Source organism: Felis catus, chromosome D3 (genome assembly GCF_018350175.1).
Source record: "Felis catus isolate Fca126 chromosome D3, F.catus_Fca126_mat1.0, whole genome shotgun sequence".
In the NCBI taxonomy this organism is placed as follows: domain Eukaryota; kingdom Metazoa; phylum Chordata; class Mammalia; order Carnivora; family Felidae; genus Felis; species Felis catus.
Genome location: NC_058379.1, coordinates 5662573 through 5679918, shown reverse-complemented (window position 1 = coordinate 5679918; position 17346 = coordinate 5662573). Strand labels below are relative to the sequence as shown.

The following is a 17346-nucleotide window of genomic DNA, read 5'->3' as shown; positions in this document are numbered from 1 at the left end:
TCAGGGAAGGGCAGCTGGAGCCTGCTGCCCAGGGCAGCCGTGTCCCTCTGACCTCAGGGAGGGCACATCCTCGCACAGGGCCCCCGCGGGGCTCAGCGGGACAGGTCGCAGAACCTGTAGAATGCTCTCCACACTGGCTTTGCTGAGCGCCAGGGCTCCTGCCCTCCCCGCCTCGTGTTGGTGAGGGTTGAGGGTGACGACCGACAGCTGTCCCCCCACCCGACCCCGTCCTGCTCAGCCTCGGGCCACGTAAGCAAGTCACGGATGCGGGGCGGCTCCAGGAAAAGCCCAGACTCAGACAACGGGGAAGTCAGAGGTGCGGGGACATGGGAGAGGTGAGTAAACCTTCAGCCACGTAAATGACAGAGTGGGGACAAGTCGGGGGAAAGCGGAAAGGCAGACTGTGCAGAAAACAGGCCGGTGCCCTCTGTGGTGGCTGAATGGTGACCCCCAGAGTCTACACATAACTTGACCTTATTAAAAAAGGAACCTGAGACGAGGTCATCCCAGGTTAGGGAGAGCTCTAAATCACATAATCGGGTGTCCATGTGAGAGAAGGAAAGGAGACATGACCCTGTGGAAACAGAGGCAGAGACCGCAGGAACCTGGGCCCCCAAGGCTGGGAGAGGCAGCTGGGATCCACCCTAGAGCCCCCGGCCAGAACACGGTTCTGCCCACACCGTGACTTCGGACTCCTGGCCTCCGGAGCTGGGGGAGCACACAGTTCCGTTGTCTTCGGCTGCCTATCTGTGGGAGTCTATTACAGCAGCCTGAGGACACAGGGCTCCCTCCACGCTGGGCCCACCTCCTGCCACAGAACGCCCCCGTCTGTTCTGATGCAGCCGCTGACCCTGCCTTCTGCTGACCCATCCCGCACGGCCACCACACTGTCACACGCACCCCCTTCGCCAGGAGCCACAAGCACGAACCTCAATCCTCCCTGCACCCCACCCCATTTCACAGAGCAGGAGGGGCAAGGCTCAGGGAGAGACCGCGCTCCCAGATACACGGCAGGCCCCGGTGGATGGGCTCGAACTCGGGACCCTGTGCTGACAGCACAGCCTCACCGCCACCCCACCCACCGGTCGGGCCTCCCACGGAGCCACACTCAGCTTCCCAGGGAAGGGCAGCGTGGGCAGCTGACTCGTGGTCCTTAGAACCTCTAAGGGGTGGGGGCTCCGTGATCTGAGGGGGGCCGGCTCACGGTCGGGGCGGGACATGCAGGTCAGAGGTCTGGGGGAGCCATCTGGACCAAACCCTCCGCGTCCCTGCTGAAAACAATGCATCAGGAGCTCTGGGCTCCTTACAGAAGAACAGGAACGGGGTCGGGGGGGGGGGGGGGGGGGAGGGGCAGGGGACGCCCAGGCGACTCAGTCAGTTAAGCACCCAACTCTTGATATCAGCTCAGGTCATGATCTCAGGGCTCGTGGGATCGAGCCCTGCGTCAGGCTCCTCTCTTGATAACATGGAGCCTGCCTGGGATTCTCTCTCCCCCTCTCTCTGCCCGTGCCCCCCCATTCCTGCTCTCAGAGTAAGTAAATAAATGTTACCCAAAAAAGAACAGGCTCATTCCAAACGCCCTCCCGTTGAACACAGGGGCCTCTGGACATGGGCTCAGCCCGGCCTCAGAGCCACCCGAGTTTCTTACCAGTCTCCGGCTGCTCTATTTTTAAATAAGCACTCTCCCCACCCCACCCTCGAGGGGCCCCCAAGTGACCACAGCAAAAACTCTTCACCCCGTCCAAAACGAACCCCATCCCCAGACAGGGCGACTGGGGCTCTAAGTGTGGCCACGGCCGGAAGATCACAGGGAACCCTGTCCGTTCTTGGGGGTGGTGATGACAGAACTTCCTGTCCCTCAGGAGACAGATGTGGAGGTGCCCGGGAGAGGGGTCCAGGTGTCGGCACCTGCTTCCCACCCGTTCAACACAACTACGGTGTCAAGGTTCACACTCGTGCGAACACGCAAGCAGCAAAGGAACTGTGATCGACTCTACGTGGTGTTCGTTGTATTTGTCAGATCTCTTATTCGAAAATTCTCAAAATAAAGACTTCATGTTGTTCACTATGTACTTAGAAGAGTAAATTAAGGGTCCCATCGGGTTTAGAATAAAATCTGAATGTTCCATCCTGGTGGAAGGTGAGTGTTTCTAGGTGATCTGGCTCCCACACTATTTACATCAACCGCGGCCCCCAACTCACGAACTGCACTCCAGACTTACCTACTACATGCTGTCCCAGCCTACCCAAGCTGGTTCTGAACTCAGGGCCTTTGCACTTGCTGTGCCCTCTGCCTGACACTCCAGATTTCCACACAGCTGGTCCTTCCTAGTCATTCCCATTCAGTACTGAGGTCACCACCCAGGACATGCAGACTATCCCCAACCCACCCCGTCCTTCCACGTGGCCCTTCTCTCTCCGTCTCCTCTGCCCACCCCTGTGCCGGGCTCTCAGCAGGTCCTCGCTGCACATTTAATTCAATGAATAAGATGGGACACCCGTTTTCAAGAATCCCACCCACCCCCCGTCTGGTCACCATCCAGACAATCTGGGGATCTGAGGAACATGAGAAAGGAGAGGCTGGGAAGTCTCACCCCATGGGCCCCTGGGGTCCAGAACGCAACCTGCCAGCTTCCCAGCCACCCAGCACCTGCGCCAGAAGGGTCTCCTCTCTTTGGGGACCTAACTGAGGTCTGGGGCCAGCGCAGGGTGGGTTCAGAAACTGGTTCAGAGGGACCATGCCATCAAGTGGTCCAATCAGAGCCTTGGTGAGATGGTCTGAGACAGGACAGCTCTCTCTCTGGGCTTAGAAAACTCAGATCTGCTGTAGGCATTCAGGTCCCACAAAGAAACCCGTCTGTCGATGTACTAACATACAGAGTTGGGGGGAAAAACCACATAGAAGTGAAGGTGAAACTTGATCGACCCACTCCTGAACTCCACCCACGGCCTTTCTCAGCTACAAATTTCTGTGCCGTTTAAGCCCATGTGAGCCAGCTCTTCCCACACGGCGGAGTGACTCCCCCTCCGTCACTGCCCTCCCCGCCCCCGCCGTGCATCAGTGATGTAAACAGGCACCCGAACCACAACAGCACGTGTCCTCACACACGCTCTCCCTGCCTTGGGCCTGCTTCCCAGAGGAGACGCCAGAGCGCGGCGTGATGCAGGGGTGGCGCCCCCATCCGTTCTGATGCAGCCGCTACCCGCCAGTACATAGCCCCCCCCATCCCCCCCCCCCCCCCCCCCCGCTGCCTTCCAACAAGCCTCTCTCTTCCTGCCTGGAAAGGAGGGTCCTCTGACAAGGAACCGCTCTTCCGGGCCAACATGCTGCCTTCTCCCCTTCCAGGCAGGCCTCCTTGGGCAGCTGAGCCCGGGGCCCCGGCGTCACCAAAGCAGCTGCTCCCCTTTCCCGTGTGGCCGCTGTCCCTGGCCTCCGTCCACGGCCCGGACACGCAGCGATGAGACAGCTGCAGGCCAGGAGGTCCCGGTGGGCATGGCCTGAAGTGGCCCAGACTCTCCAGGAAGCCTGGCCCAGGGGAGCGACCGGGGAGATTCCAGGGATGGCTTACCCATTGTTTCCGAGCGTGGTTCCTCCTCTTGAAGTACAAGATTAACTTTTTCCGCATCGCCTGGTTTCTAGGCAGGAGCAAAACAGCAATGGTCAGTAACGCAGGGTTTCCGATATTTCGTCCTTCGCTGAGCTGTTTCCTGAAAGCAAGCCCTGAGTGTGCCTTTACTGGTCCTCGGGGGGCTAAGAGACACCTGCAGCCCCCCAGAGGGAGCCGCGCACTGCCAGAGTGCATCCTCCCTCTCTCCCCGAGGTGCCCTCGTCCACCTTTAGGCTGAGCCCGGCGTGCAGAAGGGTCCCGAGGGCGGGCAGGGTGTCAGCGCTCCCCGCCCCCCGCCACACGCACCCAGGATCCCTCCTGGAAAACCGGCCACAGAGAAACATCCACGGGCTCAGACTGGGAACGCGGGCAGGAGAGACCAGGACCCCAAGACCTATGGCCACACGGAGACAGCCGTCCCCCGGGCTGGCTCCTGGGACAGCGGAGGTCACCCGAGCAGGGCGGCACAGGCTGGCGGCCACCGGGGAGGCGGGACCCCTCAGGAAGCCCCCTTCCTTCAGCCCCTCCCCGCGGCCCCCCTACACAAGCGAGTGCTGCCGCGGACGGCCAGTGGGCCTGGGGCTCGGGCGGGCCTGGGGGCGACCCTGGACGTGCTCACCCCGATCCGGGTGTGGCAGCGGCCTCCCCGGGGAGGGCTGCTCCTTCCTCCTCGTGTTCCCAGGAGCGACCCAACCCCACGCAAAGGTTGCAAACAGCGCCCCCGCCGGCCTCCGGGAGATTCCCGAGCCACCCAGCACCCAACCTCAGGAGAAGGAGCAAGGTGGTGGGAGTCCCCAGGCCCTGACGGACGGGCACAGCTCCCCGAACACACACCTCTCGGGGGCCGAAGGGCCCGGAACCAATCGGACACAGGGACCCCAGGGAGGGTCACTCTCTGCCTCCAGGCCCCCGCCGCCTCAGAGGCCCCACCGCCAGGCCCAGCTGTCCTCAGGGTCTGCCACCATGCCTCTGTCCCAGGCCGAACAACGTCCCCCGTCCCCACGGCTCGACGCGGATCTCCAGCAGGAAGTCGGCATCCTCACTACCGGGGCTCAAGTCCAGGGCCCCTAACGCGCCCGCACGTTCCCTCTTAACAAGGACGGGGAGGCCACAGCGAGCATGTGGGCAGCACCCCCTGTCCGGAACCCCCACGGCCCCAGCAGTACTCAGAGCCCCCAGGGACCCTCGTGGAAGTGGCATGGGTCCCTGGCTCCCAGGGTCACTCGCGCCTCGCATCAGCCAGGACCTCCCCGCCCTGAGGCCTCGCCGCTGACCTCAGCCTCCCCTGCCCTGTGCCCGTCAGAGTGGGCACTGGGGGGCCTCAGTCACACAGGCTGAGACCACAGCACTTCGTTCCGTGACGAGGAACGTAAGTGATCTCAGCCTCAACTTCCTCATCTGAAAAAGGGGCACAGTAAGATCACGTTCTCATCTCCTCGGTCACTCAGCAAGTGTTTACTGAGCACCTACTGCATGTAGGTACTCTTCCGGGCACTGGGGACACAGCCTTGAGCAAGGCAGAGTCCCCAGACATCACAGAGGGGACGCTGAGAGGCGTCACACAGACAGTAAGCAAGATAATCCAGATAATCCTGATGCAGAAACCGAAACAGGGTGGGGGGGGGGGGTAGTGACTGGGTGGCAGGGGAGGGGACAGCTGTTTCAGATTCAGTGGTGCAGAAAAGTCTCTCGGGGACGGCCCCAAGCCGAGATCTAGAGCAGCAGAAGGACCCTGCGGTGGAAAGAACCAGAGGGCAGGGCGCTCCAGGCAGAGGGCGCTGCAAAGGCCCTGAGGTGGAAACAAATTCAGGGAACTTGAAGAACAGAGGGAAGAAAGCCCGCGTGGCTGGAGAGCCCTGGGGAGGGAGGGAGGGGAAGGGAGGAGAGGAGCGGAGCCGACAAGGCCGAGAAGCAGGGAGAGCCCAGAACAGTGAGCCGCGTTGCACGGAGGTCTCTGCTCCTAACACGATTCTCTAACAACAACAAAAAGGCCGTTTCTCTCTGGAGGGATGGCAGATTCCAGTGTCGGCACGGAAATACACAAGAGCCCGGAACACCTTGAAGCAAAGAAGTGCTAAAACGAAGAGGAAAAATTAAAGTTAAAAGATCAGAAGGACCCAAGACTCTACCTGAGCTCCCGACCGCCGAAGCTGGGGGAACCTGAGCTGCCAGATAAACAATGCCGGTGCTACATTATAACCCAAAGAGCAAAATAAATATCCGCCAGCCCGCGCTGATAGAAATAAATGACTGAACAAATAAATAAGCGAGGAAGAAGGAGCAAGCGCTCCTTCACAGAATTCCAATTGATAACCGCAGAAAGAACGCGGGCCACGGGAGACCATCACGAGAACGTCCCAGTCCCAACTGCCGCAGGCAAGGTCCACGCGTGAATGTCACGGTAACGGGCAAAACCTCGAGAAAAACGGGACAGGTGCGTAGCCTCCAAGTATCTTCCCCCGAATATTTACCAGTCGTTTGGCATTTTAACTTGCGTCCCTCCGTGCTTTGATATCCCCTGTGGGAGGTGAGCTCCCCTCCCCCTGACGGTAGCCTGGATCCAGGACGCATCCTAAAGCGCCGAGCACAGGCGGACGAGGCAGCCGCACGTGGAGGAGCCCGCGCCCGTGACCTGCCGTGGTGGGAAGGGTGGCTGGTCACCTCCGTGGGACTCTTCCCCCAAATCCACGCCGGCCCCTCCGTGAGCAAACGCCAGGCAAACCCGACTCAAGGGACGCTCGACAAAATCGCCGACCGCAACCCTTCAGAGATGTCAGGGAAGCCAAGGGGAGACGGAGAAACCGTCACCTGGGGACCACGGAGACGCAAGGACAAGGCGCAGAAGGGGAACCGCGATCAGATCCTGGGCCAGAAAACGGACATTGGTGGAAACGCTGGAGGAGACCAAGGAAAGCGGGTCGGCTCCGAGCACAGTCCCACCATTACTTTCCGCATTTCGACAAATGCACCCTCGCTTCTGTAAGATTTCACACTAGGGGACGCTGGCTGGTGGGCATCCAGGAAGTTCTCTGTTCTGTCTCTGCCAGCGATTTTAGAGTAAATACGGAAAAAAACAAAACCGGGTCATCATCTGTGTTCAAACGCCATGGTGAGGCCAAACACAACCTAGAGCTTGCAGGAGGCTCGGTGCATGTCACAAACTGACTCGTGTCCCCACTCCCCAGCCAGTGATGCCGGGGTCCCAACCCCCCGTACCTCAGAATAGGACCCTATGTGGAAACCGGCTCCTCACAGGGGTCGTGAAGTTAGCGCGAGGCCATCAGGGTGGCCCTAATCCCACACGGCTGGCGTCCTTATAGAAAGGGGAAATGGGGACGTGGGAGACGGACACACAGAGGCAGGGTGACGGGTGACACGAGAGGACCAGAGAGAGGAGACAGGGAAGGGTCCACGAGGAAAGCACGTCCGGGAGGGCCGCCGACACCAGATGCCGGGAGAGGCACGGAGCGCTCCTCCCCCGAAGAGCTCGGGGCCCTGTCGCCCCCGGACGGCTGGCCCCCAGAACTGGGGGAGAAGAAGCCACCGCGGCCTCCAGCCGCCCAGCTGGGGGCAACCTGCAGCCAAGGCCAGTCTGTGAGCGGCGGGGCTGAGCCTGCACCGGACAGGACTCGGTGAGTAGAAGCCTCCGTGCGGGCAGAGGTGACGCGTGCAGCCGCCCCCGTTCACCGCGGCTAGCGTAGGGCAGGCAGGGGTTCTCCCGGCCGATCCGAGGTTCCTTCCAAAGCAAGCACCGTGCCTGGTGCCCGGAGACACCCGGGGACTGCCAAAGAGGACAAATGTTGAGGCGGCAGGTTGCGAACGGGCACGGGCCACCAAGTGGAGCCAGCCCGGGGGAGCGCTGTGTTTGGACAGCAGGGCTTTCTAACACATCTGAGCTCGCTGCCAGTGTTGAAAATCAGAAGCCGTTGCATAAAAAGCCAAACTTAAAGCTTCTCTTAAAAGATCAGGCGGTCTGGCACACCCCCTTGTGGCTGCAGCCCGGGGACCGAGGCCTGACGGCCCCTTCGAAAGGGGGATGGGCTCTCCCATTCGCCAGCGCCCCCCCCCCACTGCCTCCTGCCAGCCCCGTCCCCTCTACCTTTCCTTCCGGGGCCCCCCGGCACAGCTCTGGTCACAATCCCCCCCCCGGCGGAGGGTGTCTGCTCGCTCACCACCCTCCCGGCAAACGTGTCTGGAGTGTTTATTTTGTCCCAAGAAGTGTTTTGGTATCGGAGACGCAAATCGCTTACTGCAGACTGATCTTCACTGCTGGGAATGTTTTCTGGCAAAAAAATAGGGAACACGACCTGACGAGCAAGGCGGTGAGTTTGCTGGGGGGGGGGGGGGGGAGTTTGCATTCATGGGGTGCAAAGGGTATCTATCACCTCCGGGGAAAGTCCGAGTTTATAAAAAGGCACAACCTGTAAGGAAACATCGGCCTCGCCGTCCGTCACTGCACCGGGCAGGAGAGACAAAAACTGGGAGGAAACGGTAACAGTAGGGACACTCTGGAGGTTCAAGGAGCGTCCGGCCAGGCCCTGGGTGGGACTGGCCCTGGGCCCACAGGATTCTAAGACAAGAAAGCGTGGGGCAATCAGGGGAGGCTTCCTGGAGGAGGAGAGGTTCGAGCCGAGGCTTGGGAGAAGCAGAACACCAGGGAAGCAGAGGGAAATGAGAGCACTGAGTTCCAGGGGAACGAGGGTGATGGTGCATCGGGAGGGGGTGAAGAGGGGCGTCCAGGCACAGCCAGACCCCCAGCTGCAGGGGAAGAGTGAGAAGGAAAAAGTCCGCCTGAGCAGGGCCCCGAATGCCTGGAGAAGAGCCTGTCCAGTGGGGTGACGGAGGGTCTGAACCCTGCTTACCGACAAGCAAAGTGACGTGATGTGATGTGCTCAAGGTCACCAGGCTATCGAGGGGCAGAGCTCAGACTGGAGACCCAGGAGAGGTATCGGTGTGGGTGTGCACATCCGTTCGGCCTAGAAGTTTGGCTGTGTGACCCTGGCGAAGTTACTTAACCTCTCTGAACTTCCAGAGCAAGTCCACAAAAACCTGTAACAGTAACCTGCGTCCCGATGCCCTTTCCACCTGCACAGCCCCGGGGCTGACGGCTCCAATCAGCCAACCCTCGAGTGAGGCAGTAGGAGGGAAGACATCGGACCTGAAGACAAGAAAAGGGGGGAAGGGAGAGAACACCAGGAACCGGCGGGCCTCCAGGCCCCGGGGAGAGACGAGGAACAAGGCCGCCGGTGCCCGGGTTCTGAGCCAGGCAAGGGCAGGGCCGGGAAAGGCATGGCCACGACACAACACACGAGAGCAGTGACCGTCCCCGGGCATCAGTGCCCGCCCGTTCAGAGAATCGCACTGGGGCTTCAGGAAGCCGGCGGGTTCCCCGGAGAGCCGTCCCGGCAGGTGCTGTGGAGGGGACACCGGCCCCTCCACGGAGTGCCCGTCAGGTCCGCTCTGGGGTCGCCCTGGCCCCTCCCCTGCTTCCCAGAGCCTGAGACCTGGGGCTGAGATCCCGCGGCGAGTGCCCCACGGAGCGTGGGCAGCCGCCCCCACACCGCCCGACGGTGCAGGTGGCGGAGGGAGGGCAGCGGAGGTGGGTGCAGGTGACTGGGACACGTCTGAGATTGCTGGTACAACAGGAAGTCAAGCGTGAAATTAACTTTAACTGTGCAGCCCCAGCACGCAGGGAAATTAAAGTGACAGGGCAAGGTCCTTGGGGAGGGGCTGACCCCCCACCTGGCCCACTGACAGCAGCCGGAACGGGGGCGGGGGGGGGGGTGTCTCTGCTTGTCCTTATCAAGCTGTCACCAGATCGCAGAACGGCAGGCCCAGAACACAGCGAGCACTCAGAGTATCTGTTGGACGAACGGGCGACAGCAGCAGACGAATGAAGCAGGAAGAGAAACAAAGACCAGAGAACACTCGCCACGTGCCTGATGCTGAGCTCGGCACCTCCCGGGACAGCAACTCACCGGATCCTCGGCAACCCTCGCAGGTAGAAGCCACTCTCATCCCCACCTCGCAGATGGGGAAACTGAGGCACTGAGCGTCAGCGGCTGGCCACAAGGGCCAGATGCTCATCGGCCCCTCGCCACCGACCCCCATCTCAGGAAGCGGTTTCACGGTCTCCACAGTGGCCCGGGCCCCCGATCTTTGCCGCCACGGGACCTCCCTTCCCCTGGCCCTCCACACGGCACCCCTGGCGGCCGCCGCAGCACCCAGACCCACCGCTGCCTGCCCGCGTGGCTACGGCCACCTCCACCAAGGTCCCCCCACCCCTGGTCCTTTCTCTCGGCAGCCACGAGAGCCTTGAAGGCAAAAACTCGGCACCTCACTTCCCAGCATAAACCTCATTGCTGGCCTCCCTTCACACACAAATAATACGACCCGAACTCATCAGCCCTGGGTGAGCTGGCTGGCACCTTCTCTCCTCACCCAGCCCTCGCAGCCATGCTGGCCTTCCCTGGGACCTCACCAGCTCAGTCCTGCCCCAGGGCCTTTGCACTGCCTGTTCCATTTGCCAGGGAGGCCCACACGGCTCACTGCTGCTCAACCCCACAGTGTCCCCTCTGCTGTCAGGCCCAGATCCCCTGGCTAAAGCCACCCCCCCGTTTCTCTCCCGTCCCCTTTTCCATCTTCGTCGCATTCTTTAAAGTAAGTGACTGCACTAATTCACCGACGATCGTACTGAAATTAAAAATACAGCTCATTTTGATCTCCGTGGAAAACTAGGAACGACGTCAAAATTCTAAGGACGAATCGGTTCGAATAATTTGCTTACGGGTATGTTTTTCTAACACAAAATTCACCACTTACGTAAGAAATCTTAAATTTACTCATCTCTACGTTTTAAACTTAGATGTGTCCATCTGTGATTTGGATTTGGAACAAATCTGACTAGGCAGTCACCTACTTAGCCGGAATGTACCCCAACAGACCGGAGCCATTCTCTGATGAAGACGGGGAAGGGCCAGAAATAGTCCCATTTTTTTTCTGTTTCCGTAAGTCTATCGCTTTATCCTTAGAGACATGGCAGCACCTTATCCGCTAATATTATTTGCCCCTTTCTCCTTTCCTGTTTGGACTTTATGGTTATTTTCATAAATGGAAATCACATTCAGCTTAAAACATTACTCATTTTTGGGGGGCGCCTGGGTGGCTCAGTCGGTTGAGCGTCCGGCTTTGGCTCAGGTCATGATCTCGCGGTCCGTGAGTTCGAGCCCCGCGTCAGGCTCTGTGCTGACAGCTCGGAGCCTGGAGTCTGCTTCAGATTCTGTGTCTCCCTCTCTCTCTGCCCCTCCCCCACTCATGCTCTGTCTCTCTCTCTCTCTCTCTCTCTTAGAAATAAACATTAAAAGGGGCGCCTGGGTGGTGCAGTCGGTTAGGCGTCCGACTTCAGCTCAGGTCACGATCTCGCGGTCCGTGAGTTCGAGCCCCGCGTCAGGCTCTGGGCTGATGGCTCGGAGCCTGGAGCCTGTTTCCGATTCTGTGTCTCCCTCTCTCCCTGCCCCTCCCCCGTTCATGCTCTGTCTCTCTCTGTCCCAAAAATAAAAATAAACGTTGAAAAAAAAAAAAAAAAAAGAAATAAACATTAAAAAAAATTACTCATTTTTAGTGAAGACCTTATATAAGATTTCAGTACGATATTACTATAAAAATTGGTACGTCAAAAGGAAAAACACAGCTGGGTGAGCGACATACAAAGAGCTTAAGACAGCTGTGTGAGCACAGTACTTTCCATCTACAATTTTTTAAGTATCTTTGAGAGGGCAAGCGGGGGAGAGGCAGAGGGACAGGGGGACAGGGGATCCGAAGCAGGCTCCAGGCTCCACGCCGACAGCAGAGAGCCCGATGCGGGCCGCGAACTCAAGAACCGTGAGATCACGACCTGAGCTCAAGCCGGATGCTCCGCCGACTGAGCCACCCAGGGGCCCCCCACGGTACTTTTTACTAGCGGAATATTTTCTCGCTTATTTAACTCACTTTCTCACTACTAGACAAAGCCTGACGAAAAGCACGGCTCTTCGTTCTTCGCTCGCGGCTGAAGCCCCAGGTCCTAGAAGAGGGCCTGGCACGTAGTAGGGGTTTGATAAATGCGTGCTGAGTGAATAAAGGAACAAATACTCCCAGCAGCCCTGCTCAGAAGGAAACACCCCACTGCCGCACCCTGAACCAGCAAGGACGGCCCTAGAGGCCCCCCGTGCCCTCACCCGCCCTCCCTCTAGCAGCGGACCCAGGGAGAAGCAGGTCCCGGGAAGCACAGAAGGGACTGGGGTGGCCCGAGTGGAAAATCAATGGTGTTGTGTCAAAAGGCACACACCCACAAGGCCACACGAAAGCACAGCCTCAGCAGACACGGCCCCAGCCAGCCCCAGGCCGAGAGCGACCCCCCGACAGCGCCGGTGAGGCCTCCTCGGCAGGTGCTCCTAAGCCCAAACGCACCAAGGACCTCGCCGGCCACAAGAGATTTTCTAGTCTGCTCCGTCAGTTACCGGGAACTGTAAGGGGGTGGCGGTTTCAGTGACCAGAACTCGGACCAGTCACGCAAGTCCCGAAACTAAAAAGAAGGGACTCCCCTGTCAACTGGACCAACACCAGTGGATATTTAAAGACCACCGGGAGGTTTGCATGCCTCCAGGGACGGGAAGCTCACTACTGCCCCGTACACCCTGCGGTTCCACCCCAGGGGAGCTTGGGACAATCAGACCAGGCCGGCCTGCCCACTGGACAAGCTAAGGGCTGCCCTCGGAGGTCACGCAAAAACGTCTGCACCCTCTCACAATAAAGAACAGCCAGAAGGCATGCCAAAGAGTCTGCCTCCAACCTAACATCACCGAGTGTTCACAGCCACGTGCTCTTCAAGGAGCCAGGTCTGCGGTCCCTTTCACCTTTTGGGCTCCTGGATAACGACATGAGGTGATATCCCCTCCTCTGCCAAACGGACCATGTTCCCATTAATACATCCCCCCCAAAAGAAGCCAACCGTCTTCTGCCACCATACTTCTGATGCTTCCCTCCCGGCTTGAAGACGGGAAGCCACCACCTCCAGCGTGATCCCGTTGCCCCAGGATGCCAGGTCAGCCCCCACCCACGACAGGTGGCACTTAACCGGGATTTCCTCACCCCTTGCATCCATCTGGGAAAAGGCCCCATCACTGAGAGCTACCACGTTGGCCAGCCCCTGAGCCTCCGGGTCTGGAGTAGCGCTCCCGGCTGCGGCACACCGGGCCGCGGCACCCGAGGGCCCCCGGAGCAGACCCCAGGACACTCCCAGACGTGCTTACGTCAGAGCCCAAACCACGGGCCCCGCTGGCCCCGGGCCACCTGCCATCATGTCCAGCTCGCTCTCCATCGGGAACAGCCCGTCCGCACGCGATGGGGCCCCGCAGCCCCCCGCCTCCGTCTCGCCAGGGCTGTGCCTGCAGGGTCCTCACCTGGCCTCCCAGCTCAAAGTCTGTGTCCCTGCGCTTCGTGGGGCCACCCTGCCCCTCCTGCCCCGGGCCTGCCCCGACCCCGACCTCGGCCCTAACCCGGCCCCAAACCCTTGCCCAAACGGCCCTCTCCCGCGCCCTCCTCGAGCACCCAGCCCCGTGTGGGAGGGAGTCCTCCCGGGAACTGAGAGCCCACATCCCAGCCTGGAGCTCCGAGGCCAGACCTCCCGTCCCCCCCAGCCACCGGGTATCCACAAGGCTGCCCTCGAGTACTCACATTTTGATGTTCTCATGATACTGCCTGGTGTCGGACGGCTGGTTGTACAGGGGCTGCGGAGGGAGAGACAGGGAGAGGGAGACGCTTCAGAGCCGGGCCGGGCGCCGTGTTCCTCCACCACGGCGCCCGGGCCCCGGCTCCAGGATGGGCAGGCACGAACCAGAGCACGGGGAGACCCGGGCCGCGGCCCCAGCCGGGAGCGGCCTGTGACCCTCGGGGCACGGCCACCGTGGCTGCCCTGCAGGGGCATTGGGCCGCGCCGGCCTGAGCATGCGCAGCACTCGGGGCCCCACGGGGCAGCTGCCCCCAGACCGCCGCGAGGGACCGCCGCCCCCGCCGCCCGGCAGAGGACAAGGGCCCAACGCTGCCAGGAGCCTGGGAGGGCGAGAGGAGGACAGGCAGACGCGCGACCCCACATCCGCTGCACGCGCTCCAGAGGGCACCGGGACGACGCGTGTTGGGGAGCGAGACGTGTGCGCCCTCCGGCCCCTCCCCTCCTGCGGGTGCCCGGGGACGTGCGGCTCCGCGTTCCACGAGGAGACGACGCGGGAGCGTCTGTGCGGTAGCGGGGATACGTCAGACCCAGACCAAACGGGCCCCGCGGGAAAGCTGAAGGGGGAAAGGAGGGCTCGTGAACAGCAGGGACCTGCCGGGCGGAGAGGAGGGCCCTGGGCCCACACCCGGCAGCAAGTGCGTGCGGGGAGAGCCGCCGCGGAGCGTGCAGGGCCAGCTGCTGTGCGCCTCCCTCGCGGACGCCGGCACCGTGCGCAGGGGCCGGGGACACAGCCCGGGGACACAGCCTGGATCTGCGGCTCGCCGGCCGCTCGTCTCTGGTGAGTTACATAGGCCACCTGTGCCCCGCAAGTTCAGCCGCAGATGGGGTTAAACTCATGGCCGTCGCGAAGGTCAAACGGGCCCATGCGTGCAGAGCTCTCGGCCCCGCGCCTGGCAGGCAGAGAGGCCCAAGAGGGAACCGTGTCGCCGTCATCACGTCAGGGCGCAACAACAGAGCGAGGGTGCCAGGGTGTCCTGCCTCCCGTATCCAGCCACACCCTTGCTCTGGCCAATGAGACGCTCACAAACTTGATGAAAGCAGAGGCTGGAAAACGCACATCTGCGTTTCGCCTTGCCCTCCTGTTCGCCTGCCCCTGGTGAGAAACCACGCCTGGCCTGCCGGAGGCAGACAGACGACGGCCGCACCCTCCCGGCCGAGGCCCAGCTGGTCGCCGAGCAGCAGAAACGCTCAGCTGACTTCTGTGCTCACAGGAAACGGAAACGGTGGCTGTCTCAGGCCACTAAATCTGGAGTCGGTTTGTTACACGGCAGGAGCTAACGGATACAAGTATCATCCCCACTCTACGGAGGAGAAAACCCGGTCCCTGCGAGGTCGAAATCTGTGCCCACAGCTGGTCAGAGATGAGCTGCAACGAGAATCCGGTCTCAGCTCTGGCGCTGGAGGCAGGGCCCTGCTCTCCGCCTCTGCCTGCACCCTCTCTGGGGGTCTTCCCGTGTGTGTGCGTGTGTGCGTCACCCTCTCCCTTGCCATCCGCCCCCACGCGCAGCGGGAGCCTCCCAGGGCAGCCACGGGTGACTGCGGGGAAGGAGCCCACAGCGTGAGGACAGGCAGGCCAGCGGCAGCCCCAGGACACGGCCCCAGGGGAGGGAAGAGAGTCTCCGCCCTAGAACTTCTCCCTGGGGAGGCAGCTGGACACGCCTCCCGATCGGCCCAGCCCATGGGGACCAACCACAGGCAGCACAGCACGGCCACGGGGCACGACCCGCCCGTCCCCAGGAACAGGCCTCCTGTCCTCCGTAGGCGGGGCCGGTCCTCCACGCTTCTGGACATCCCGGCCCTCGGACGGCACTGCAGGCAGCCGTGGCTGATGACAAGGTCACCTCCCCCCGCCTCCCCGTGTGCCTCGCATTCTCCCTGTGACAAGTCAGCACTGGGCTTGGCTAGTTCCAGGCTCCCAGCTCAGCTGCCCCACCCCCACCCCCGGCTGGTACAAGCCCTCTCTCCCCACCCCGGGTCAGGCTGCACTAACAAGGCGCTCAGCTGGAGAGGGGGGCTGCGAGCCCCACTCTGGGTTTGAACCGGAGGGCAACTGCAGAGCCCCCAGTGAGGCTCACCGCAGAGTCCCAGCTGAGCGGGGTGAGGCGTCACCGCGGGAGGCGGACGGCCCTCGCGACAGCAAGGGGCCCTGCGAGGACTCCTGCGCCACGTTTCAAAGCATCAAACGTGCACCTTTAGCCCCGGGTGACTCTGCACCGGTCCTTTATGTTTCCACGTGCCCATAAAACACAGGCCGGTAGGGGTGGGCGTGGCCATTTGTTCAGGTTCCAAACAGATGCCTGGATGCCTCGATGTACAAAGCGGCACCTCCCTTGCTAGCCGTGCGCCCTCGGGCACATGGGGTCAACACGTTGGGCCTCGGTTTTCTCATCTGGAAAATGGGCACGGAGCAAACAGCAACTACTTCACAGGGCTTCCGAGGAACCCAGGAAATGTCAGACTTGGTGACTGATCTGTGTTGTTTTGGCTTGAGGACGGCAAACAGCCACGTCTCCACAGCCTAAAGAGACCAGGACGGGCTGAAGGACCACACACGGAGACCCCGGGAGCGAGCGACGGGCAGGGAGAGGGGGCTCTGCTTCTCCGTAACAAGATGGGCCGGAAGCGGGGAGATGGGCTTCGGAGAGGGCAGGAGGGGCACAGTCAGCCCGTGACCAGCCAAACCGCCTTCACCTGTGGCCGCCTGCCAGGCCAGGTAAGGACAGAGCAACCTGGCCCCAGAGGCGGCCCTCGGCAGCGGGTCTCCACGGAAGAGCTCGGAGAACACTGCGGGCTTGCTGCCTCCAGCCACGGGGGCTGTCCCCGAAGGAGTCACTCACTGAGCACTCTTCGAGGTAAACAGTCCTGGGAAGGAAGGGAAGTGTCTGGGCCGAGTCCTGGGAGGCTGTTCATTGCCATGGTGACAGGCTCCCTGGGGCAGCCATTCTGGAAGGCCCGAGTGAGGGGGGGGAGGATGGAGGTTGGACAGGCCACGGCCCCTCCACGGCAGGTGCATGGCTGGGGGGGAGGGCAGGGCCCAAGTTGGGGGGCCTCCTGGCCACCTGCAGAGGGGCCTGTGCAAGGCCAGGCAAAGCCTCCCTGTGTCCCAGGAGACAAGTTCCAATATGGCGGCTCCAACCGCCTGTCAAGGGGACACAGCACCTAAGAGGGAAGCCCCCTCCCCCCAGCAGAGCGCAACGGTACCACTGGGAAGGCCCACCCTCCTGGTTGGAGGCCCTGGGCCCGTCTCTCCCCCACCCCGTCCCTCCATCCCCTCTAAAAGTGGGGGCGCCGCCCAAACAATCCAGAGGGCAGAAAGACAGCACAAGGCAGGGGACGTGCAAGGCTGTAAAGCAGAAATGACAAGGACAGCAGAGCTGGTCTCTGGGAGAAGGAAGGGGGTCCCCCCTCGGGCCTGACTTCAGCCAGCTGGCAGGGTGGCCGAGAGCAGCCAGCAACCCCAGGTGGACTGAGCTGCTAAGAAACGAAGTGTCAGCCCTGGCCCTCAACCCTCTGGTGACACCACATTCTTAAAATAGCACCTCTGAACAGGAAGGAAACCAATGACTCAAAGCCGCGGGGAGAGGGGGCGGGGGCCACAGTGGCCCACACCCTCCCTCCAGCACCTCTCCACCAGGCCGGGCCTGGACCCCCCAATCCCAGGGATGCTGGAGGGAGGGGGCGGTGCATACTCAGCCCGGCCTACGCGATCTTCTTCCTTTCCAGAGCAAACTTCTCCTAGGCCCAGGCCTCCCCCCTCCCACCCCAGCGAGGTCGGACAGCACCATCCCGGTCCCTGAGGCCCGGCAGCCTCTCTCTCCCTGGGCTAGGGGCTCCCTGGCCACAGATGAGAGAGCCCCTCCCCCGCCCCCCGGAAATGGATCCCACAGTGGTACAGCCCAGTGACCGCAGGCCAAGGGTCCACAGCATCGGGCCCTCCAGGAAGGAGCCCGGGCACAGGGTACATACGCC

The 17346-nt window shown here is 61.6% G+C and overlaps 1 protein-coding gene across 23 annotated transcripts in view; it reads right to left on the bottom strand.

Annotated features, from left to right (window-relative positions):
* Window positions 1-17346, bottom strand: part of NCOR2 (nuclear receptor corepressor 2) — a 212451-nt gene that overhangs the window by 96334 nt on the left and 98771 nt on the right. For all 23 annotated transcript variants that reach the window (XM_023241291.2, XM_045041573.1, XM_045041577.1 and 20 more), the window contains 2 exons: window positions 13323-13375; window positions 3570-3636 (listed from right to left, as the gene is read on the bottom strand). In XM_023241291.2, coding sequence (XP_023097059.2) covers window positions 3570-3636; window positions 13323-13375 — 120 coding nt within the window. The remainder of the gene's footprint in view (window positions 1-3569; window positions 3637-13322; window positions 13376-17346) is intronic.